General features: G+C 34.3%; 1 protein-coding gene across 1 annotated transcript; it reads left to right on the top strand.

Moving 5' to 3' along the window:
* Positions 1-620: 620 nt before the first annotated feature.
* LOC145317571 (uncharacterized) lies at positions 621-6672 on the top strand. The gene is made up of 4 exons (XM_080158714.1): positions 621-1604; positions 2228-2327; positions 3041-3530; positions 3964-6672. The coding sequence occupies exons 1-4, from the start codon at positions 700-702 to the stop codon at positions 5139-5141; spliced, it is 2673 nt and encodes an 890-aa protein (XP_080014840.1). The 5' UTR covers positions 621-699; the 3' UTR covers positions 5142-6672.
* The last annotated feature ends 2443 nt before the right edge of the window (positions 6673-9115 follow it).

Raw genomic sequence — 9115 nt, 5'->3', positions numbered from 1 at the left:
GGTTTATATTGAAGAAAAATCAAATGAAACACCTACTTTCAAAAAGAACTGGAAAAAAAGTAATATTTTTTTTGTCTAAAGCTTAAGATTTCAATAACTACTGATCTGGTTGGGTTCTCTATTTTAAGTAAGCTTTACATAGATCTTGTAATGGTTTTAGGCTATTTCATATTCAGATTAAAGTCTTGGTTTTGTTCTTTTTTCTAGCCCATAGATTCTAGGGGCGCAACCGCTAGTATACTTTAAGGCAAGAAAAAATATACGTAATGACGTCAAAAACGAAACATGATAAAGCGACCTGTTTCAACTTAGATAAAAATTTATCAAGTTTGCTTGCGCGCGCTGTGAATGTTTATTCTTGAGCGCGCAAGCACACTCACAACACATACCTATACAGAAGAGGTTAACTCAAAAACAAAATAAATTAATTTTACACATTTATTAAGACATTACAAATTGTTTCGAACATGTTTGCTCTTTTCAGCTGTCAATGTAAAAAAAAATTTTATTATTATACACAAAAATCCTTAATTTATATTAAACTAGTAGAGTTTTTCATAGACAGACATCTTAAAAGAGTATTACATACAATGATACAGTATATAAATATATTTCTATAGTTTTCTTTCTGTTTTCAGATTTTTTCTCTAAAACAATGATATGCAGCTAACCCTTTAAAAACAATTTAATTAGTGAATCATGAATCTGTTAATATTTTCTATTTTTATTTTATTTTTACAAATAAACATCTCAAAAAGTGATTCTATTCTTCAACAGTTTAGTAATTCAACAAGTGATAATGGTGAAATTGTTCATGTTTACAATTCCAATGATAGGATTATACAAATGAGTTTAGAAACCAATATTTCCTTAAGTGCTGAGGATGAAATAGTTATGGTTGTCAGATTTGATCATATTATTGATTTATGGCGGGTGGCCCATCAAAATAGCGCTGTAACACAACAAGAAACAGCGAAGAACCACACAAAAAATTTATGTCTTTCCAAATCTGACTCTTCAAAAAATATAACAATAACAGTGTTGAAAAATAAAAAGATAATACCCTACACATTGACAATATCAGAACATATGCAAGTGTCTCTTACAAGACCTAATAAAACTTTAGCTGGCATTTATGTGAGCCACAGTAAACCCGCCCTTGTTCGTATCGAATTAGATCCAGCTGCAACTGAGGGTAAGCGCTTCCAACTGGAGGTAAGGAACCAGAGCCTGGCTGCCTGCGCGCTGGTCTCCGTTATATCAACAGATGAAATATGTCCGGATAAGCTGGGAATTGGTGGTTCCACCGTGGTGGGAACAGTAAACTACGCGCTACGACAATCCATGCTGGAGCAGGCATCAATATTACTTCCACAAAACTTCAACAATGACAGCTTGTATGTTATTGTAGCACTGAAGACAACCCAGGAGGGATGTACTTTCAACAAGACCGAGATTATTGAGAACAGCGGGGTGGATCATCTAGTTGTTAGCATGGAGCTGAAGGAGCAGAGCGAGAGTGTGTGGGTGTCTGTGGTGGCTGTTTTGGGCATTTACCTGGCCATCATTGCTTTTCTTAGCTTCATTTACAACTGTCTTGCTAGGTAGGTCATTGGAATTTTTTACATCCAAATTGTTTTTTTATTTTCCCCCCTAGGTAAAAAAGGAAAGCATTTGCAAATATTGTACCTAAACAAATTTGCTTTTTTATAAAATATTTATTTTCAACTTATAAAGTCAACCTAAAATTAAAAACTTAAGAGGTTCAATGGTTATCGAACTCTTAACTGGCAAACAAAAACCTGGCTGCTTTATATGTGTGATGGGATTGCTCTTAAAATTGTTTTATAACTAATTACCTACCTAGGTATAGAAAATTCTAGAACACCTGACCAAATATAGCCTTTTTTCTAAAAAAAAATATTAAGAAATGGCCTTTCATGCTTTTTATTGTGGAGCAAAATACAAAACTGTTAATACATTCACAATATGGCTTCGAAACCGATGAATATCCGCTTGATTAAAACCGGTTCTCAGCCGCACCGAAAAATCTTGTGTACCATCGTACTACATAAATTTTCCACACATATCAAAACAAAATTATAACAATTTTGTAAGTCCGGGGCTATCAAAACTGGTTTTAATATAATATATTTTTTCGTTTTAATATCCGCGGAAAGCTGTCTATATTACGATGCGATGAATAACTATTCCAATATTTTTTCAGAGATTTGAAGTTTGAGGGTGTGTATGGAACGTATGACAGAAAAGTAAACCACATTAAGGATAGAAGTGTCTTCCAAAAATTAAGAAGATTTACTAGAAAGGTACGTACATTTAAAAAAACCAGATAGTTTTAAAAAAAATAAGTTTTGCTTCGAAACCGATTAAAATCCGGTGGATGGGAACCGGTTATCAGTTACGCTGAAATATCATGTATACCTTCATAAATAATTTATTTTGATATCTACAGAAAGTTGTCTGTAATAAGATGCGATAAATAACTATTATTTCATTAAAATAATGAAGGTTGCAAGGGTGGAAAAAGCATGAACATTTTATGCATTTCATATTCTAAATCACATTTAAGAGGATAGGTTACCCAAAAAAGTCTTCTTTTCTTGTATTGACCGCTCTGACAAGTACAACCTACCGTTTTTATTGTATATGTACAATCTATGTATGAAATTCCGAAAAGAAAACGTAGTAGCGGGTTTCGTCGTATTTTCACAGTAGCCTTACTTATATTTCTATCCCCTGTGGGGGGCTCTAACCATGCGAGGCCAATTTACTAACCCTACGGGGCAATCATTAACATCTACCTAACCTAACCTAAAATGACCTATCAAAAGTTACTGTGAAAATATGACGAAAATCACTATTTCGTTTTCTTTTCATGATGACAAAATGCCTAACTGGGTGAGGTCTCTATAGCTTTTAAAACAACATCTTTTCGACACCAATAAGCGAGCTAAATGTATTATAATTTAATAAGAAAAACGCATAATTATGTTAGAATTAAACAAATGTTTTGTTTTAGGCACGTTCTCCTGTCCTAGCTAAAGAAACAAACCCCTGTGAACAACGAGCATACCAACAGACACTAAATAATAAAACAGAAAATCTAGATCCTACAGAAACTCTAGTAAATTTCACAGTCAGCCTTGCTCTTGATACAGTAGACAGTCCTACCACTGACGCTGTTGATGATCCCCAGAGTCATAGTCCTGACATAGCTCCCCTAGAGGATATTGTCGTTGCTAGTAGCACAACTCCTAGAAAGAAACCAAGTAAAAAGCGCAATTTTCCCTGGCAAAAAAGATTGAAATATTTCCAGCCCGACGAAGAGTCTGTTGATGGCAGAGATGAGGATGTTGTCCCGACTGAACAGGCCAACAAGGAAGATCTGCGCAAGAGGCGCATGACAGAGAACAATGTTGCCAGCGTGGCAGCTGATTATGCCAAGTCTGTCAAGGAAAGAACGAAGGCGGATAGACATGAGCGTGATAACTCATATCTATGGCTGACCGGTAAGAATTTTTAAACTACTTTTGGATCATGGAAAGAAAAGGAAGTAGCGGGTTTCGTCGTGTTTTCACATTAGCTTTCTCCTATTTCTAACTAATACTGAGAGGGGGGGGGGTCTAACCCCGCGGGGCCTTCATTAACATTGACCTAACCTAACCAAAAATAACCTATCAAAAGCTACTGTGAAAATACAATGAAATCCCCTAGGTACTTCGTTTTCTTTCAATACCATATTTTTTATTGGTATGTATTTATATAATCTTTAATGATTTCTATTCGTTTGAATCATGAATGTATGATTATTTTTACCTCAATTACATCTTTTGAATTTAATTCTATTAATGTGATTAAAAGCTTTCGCGCTCAAACAACTTTTACGGTACTATGATTATTTACCTATATCAGAAAATGTTTAATTTCTTTATTGTTTACTAGGATTGATGGGACTGTTCTATCTGTTGCCTGTTCTGCAGCTTGTTCTGAACCACCAACAAGTTTACCTAGATTCTGGCAACCAAGATGTCTGCTACTTTAACTTCAGATGCAAATACCAGTTTTGGATATTTGAAGATTTCGGCCATGTCTTCAGCAACCTTAGTTACATAATGTGCGGCTTTCTCTTCATATTTCTGGTCTACCGGAGAAAGATTAAATATGAGGAGCAGTGCTCCACCTGGGAGGACAGGTATCATCCAGAAAATTGTGGAATACCCGAGCAGTATGGCATTTACTATGCTCTGGGTCTAGCCCTCATAATGGAGGGATTTCTAAGTGCCTGCTACCATATTTGTCCGACTACAAAGAATTTTCAATTTGACACAACATTCATGTACACTATTGGCATCCTAGTGTTCCTCAAAGTCTACCAATTCCGCCATCCTGACATCACCCACAAAGCCAGAAGTATATTTCTTATCCTTGGCATTACCCTTACCATCGAGGTTATCGGTTACTACACTACAGACATGTTCTTCTGGGTCATCTTTGTGCTTCTTGAGCTTATCATCGTCACATGTCTCATCATCCAGCCTTACTACAGTAGGTACCTAAGCAACATTTGTCCCGGCATCAAGCTTGACTGGGACAGCATCCGAAACTTCTCCTGCTTTACGCCATGCAAGGACATCAAATTTGAAAATGAGGTCAGACGCAGCTGTGTGCGTTCAATTGTAGCTTTCTTGTTCAATGTTGGCCTTTGCGTTGTGATTCTATGGCTGCGGAAGCCTGGCGTGTCCAGGTATATTCTGATGCTGATACTCGCCAACATGATGATGTATGTCGCCTACTATGTCTACATGAAGTGCTACTACAGGTGTCGCTGTACTGATTTCCTTCCGAACGAGGGTCTAAGAAAGACATCGCTGATATACGCGCTTATTTCCGGCGCTTTTGCTGTCATAGCGTTGTATTATTTTACTACAGAACGCAAGAAAAGTTCTTATTCGCCGGCGGAATCTAGAAATATAAATTTTGAATGTGAAGTTGGAATATTTGATACTCACGACATGTGGCATTTTTGTTCGTCGTTTGGTTTGCTTTTTATGTTTATGTTCATTTTGACACTTGAGGACAACAACGTTGCCGAGAAAAGAAAAAACATGCCAGTTTTTTAATCGCAATATTTTGAAGCTGCATATAATGCCCATAAAATGACGTCATACAATACAATAGGCTAATATAATGGTCAATTAAAATGTATACTGGCCAATCATAGGTCATTCGTATTGTATGACGTCGTATTTCTTATAGGCACTATGAGCTGCTTGCAATATTTTCTGTAGCAATAACTATCAAGCTCATAAGTAGCACAGCAATAACACGTCATCAACGTATTTGGTTTGGTTAAACTTTCACAAGTTTTTATCAAATGCTCTTTTTATTTGATTTAAGTTATGTTTAAGCTTTTTAAAGTGTCTATAAAAAATGACGTCAAACTGGCCTATCATTGGTCAATTAAAATGTATAATGGCCTGTCATTGGTAATTTAGTCGGTGTATTGGCCTATCATTGCCCATTTCTATTGTATGACGTCATTTTTAAAGGCACTATAAGAGCTTCAGTTATAGTGTTTTACTTTTTAAAATCATTCAAAAAAAATCATTTTTTAACACAGATAAATTTACGCTCCTGTAAATTACTGTCGTACATACCCTATTCATAGTTTAGCTGCGGTACTAAAAATACTTTTGTGATAATAATAATTTGCCATAATCCAATCCATGCATGTAATCCTTTAATTGAAATCCATTTCAATCCAAAACAATTCTAAGTATTTGTTTATGTCATTTTAGAATCACATTATATATTGTAACACGGAGCAATAGAAAGATTTGCATTAACAATATGGGATGTTTTCATTCGAGGATTTTTTTCTCAATGTTTTTTTTCAGTTCGAAGTTTTTTAAATGTTTTCGAAACCTTGAAAAATACATTGAAAACCTAATCTTCATTGGAATTTTTAGTGTTTGTAAACTTTGAAATATCAAAGCATTAAAAAAACAGTAGAAACTTAATCATCATGTGAATCGCCAAAGCTTGTAAAAATGTTAATGTTTCCTCTACTAACAAAAAACCTTGAATAAAAACTGCCATGACTGTGATTTTTTACCCTTTGGTTTAACATTATTAATGTTTTTTTTAAGTAGTGAAAACATTACCCCAATGTGGCACAAATACTCTATAGCTGGTTATTTAGTCTTAACTGTTGGTTATTCACAAGCATTATATACAAAGAATAACAATTAAGAAAAATAATTTTGCTTTTACAATATTCAACTTTCTTTGTTTTATTAATATTTTAAATATGTTCTTTATTTAATTGATTGATTAATTAGCCTATAGTATCTTAGGGTTTGGACCTAAATAGTCATTGAGTAGGCAGAAACACTTTTGTATAGCCACTAGGGTCAACTCAAGCTCTACGTTTAAGCACATTATGACTCGATCCGCTATCTCATGAGAGCTACTCATTATTACCTCACCCTCGCCGAGTATGGCAGGTGTCCCAAATTAAGTCTTTTTTTAAAAAGCTTTATTTTATCAATTTTTTAAATTAAATTCTATTGTGATAATATTGAATCAAAACTGTTATAACAGTAATAACTTTTTTTTTAATTTTTGTCTTTTTTGTTATTTTTATATTTAATAAAAGTGTTATATTAAAAGTTTATCAGTTTATTTACTTATTTACTCAGTTCTTTCAGTTCTTATATACTAAAGTAGCTGGATGTGTGTCAATTTATTCATGATTCTCCCTTAAAACAAGGATGACAACATTCATAAAATCGAAGCTAGAAAATCAGAAGGAAGGACAAACGAACAATAACACTTTTAGAGTGTCATAACTAGATAAGCAGATCATTAGTTTGTAAGTCTAAACAAAATTGTACATAAATTTATAAAATTCTTAACATTAAGGAGGAAGTTACAGACAAACGTACATACCCTGATTATAGCAAAGCTTTAAAAATCTAACGTAAGGTTATATTTAGCAGTACCAAAACTATTACAGATTGTAGCAATCTTTTTGCCCCAATTATTTTTTGCCTAATACTCTGGTTCAGTGAATCCAAGACCAGGGATCTAAAGACAATAACCGATAAATTGATGTACATCCCCAACGATGATACACAAAATTCTTTCTGTAGAATACAATTGTTCGTTGAAATGTTTGAACACTTAACTTAATGAACCAACCAATCAAAGTTCAGTATAGTCCCCAAGGTTGTTGCACCTACGAATAAGAAAACGTTATTATAAAACTTTGGGGACCAGTGTAATAAACAGCCCAATGTCCCCTTCCTTGCTGATCCAAAACAATACAAGAAGGTCGGAAGTGAGTGTGCTATCACATCCACATATAGTCATATCCGATTTGTGTTTAATATTCGCACAAATTCACTATAATAAACAAAGTATTTGTGTAATGGTGAGAGTAAAGGATTAGAGACTGGCCTTGATTGATGTATTCAGTAATAGTTTTATTATTTATCCTTCTAATAAGGAAAAAGGATCTCTGTCTTCCTGTCTGTCTACCGAAGGATATCACTAACCCCAGAACCGATATGGTTCTCCTTTACAGTGTAGCTTCTCATAGGCCTTGGGAAGGTTTATAACTATTTCTAGGGAGGGTACCACCACCATCCCAAGAGAAATAGTGATGAGAGTATAGGATTAGAGACAGGCCTTGATTAATGTATTTAGTAATATTTTGGTTGATGAATTCAGTATTTGCTTGACTTTTAATAGATAATGTGTTTCATTTACATACAAAAAAAACAGCGAGTTTTTTTAGAAAGCTGCAATCGTTCATCCTCAAAATCTTAAATAAGCCACCAGATGTAGTAGTTGCAGCCGGCCTGAGTTTTCAGCTGTGCTGAAATTCTAACACCACACTCAGATACTAGCTTCACCACTAGCCTCTAGGGAGGTAGAGGAGTTCGAGAAAATAGCTATAAACCATCCAAGGATATTTAAAAAGCCCGAAAAATACAACAAATTCGGACCATTAATTTTAGAGATCATTAGCTTCAGACAAAAAAAAACCTTACTTCTATTATTATAGGATAGGATTCAAATGAATTAAGGATCTAAAATCATTTTGCAATCACTAATTGTAGTTTTTCTTCATACTTTTTGTATCTTTACTATGTCAATTATTGTTCTTTATAAATTCAAATTTAAATCTTCGGGGATTATAAACTTTTGTCGCATTATTTGTTCCAATTATTTTATTTCTTTATTATCCTTCTATAGAAAGTAGTAAAGTTTTTTTGTCGGATGCTCAAGATTTCAATAAGTACTGAATCGATTGGGTTCTCTATTATATGAAATAGGTCCTGGATGTTTAAGGCTATTTTTTAAAATCTTTCCAGATGCTAGGGCACAGCTGTTAGTGTAAATAATTGTACTTGTTAAACTCAAATTTATGAGCATTTTCCGAAACAAATACCTTACTATAATTATACCGCACACTTTCTCTTTCATACAAATTCCCAGGGTGGGAGGGAACAATAGGCTTTTAGACTGTGTATTAGGTTAGGCCAAGATAAGTGGGGTAAGTAGCAGCCCCGCAGGGATATAGCTCGAGGAGGATACTGAAATTGATGAACACATTGTAGAACCAGCCAGAGAGAGAGGGGGACAATGAGCTGTTTATTTCACTAGTCTCCAAAGTTTTATAATAACATTTCCTTAATCTTTGTCTAAACAAATTTAGAGACCTTTATTAAACTTCTATTAATTGGTTTATTAAGTTGAGTGTCCAAAAATTTTAACTACTAACATTAATCTACAGAAGGGTTAAAATAGTTGGGGATGTACATTAATTGTCTTATCCCTTTAAATCCCTGACAAATTCCCTACTTTCATTTAGAGGGAATAAAGTTATAATTTTGAGCATAAACTATTCAAGACAATTAATTACTGTATCTGCTACTCCGCGCCGCCCCCAGAATACTTTATTCGCCCAGGGAAATAGGGATGGGACATAAATTCATTTTCTTGATTGTCTTAGACTTTGGGTACTAGAAGTAATGAAACTTTTCTGATTCTGGCTTATTCGGGTATAGTCTTTTTTGTGGCAACG

The sequence above is a fragment of the Acartia tonsa genome, chromosome 4 (assembly GCF_053477335.1).
Source record: "Acartia tonsa isolate MP-2025a chromosome 4, ASM5347733v1, whole genome shotgun sequence".
In the NCBI taxonomy this organism is placed as follows: domain Eukaryota; kingdom Metazoa; phylum Arthropoda; class Copepoda; order Calanoida; family Acartiidae; genus Acartia; species Acartia tonsa.
This window is presented reverse-complemented; position numbering and strand designations above follow the sequence as displayed.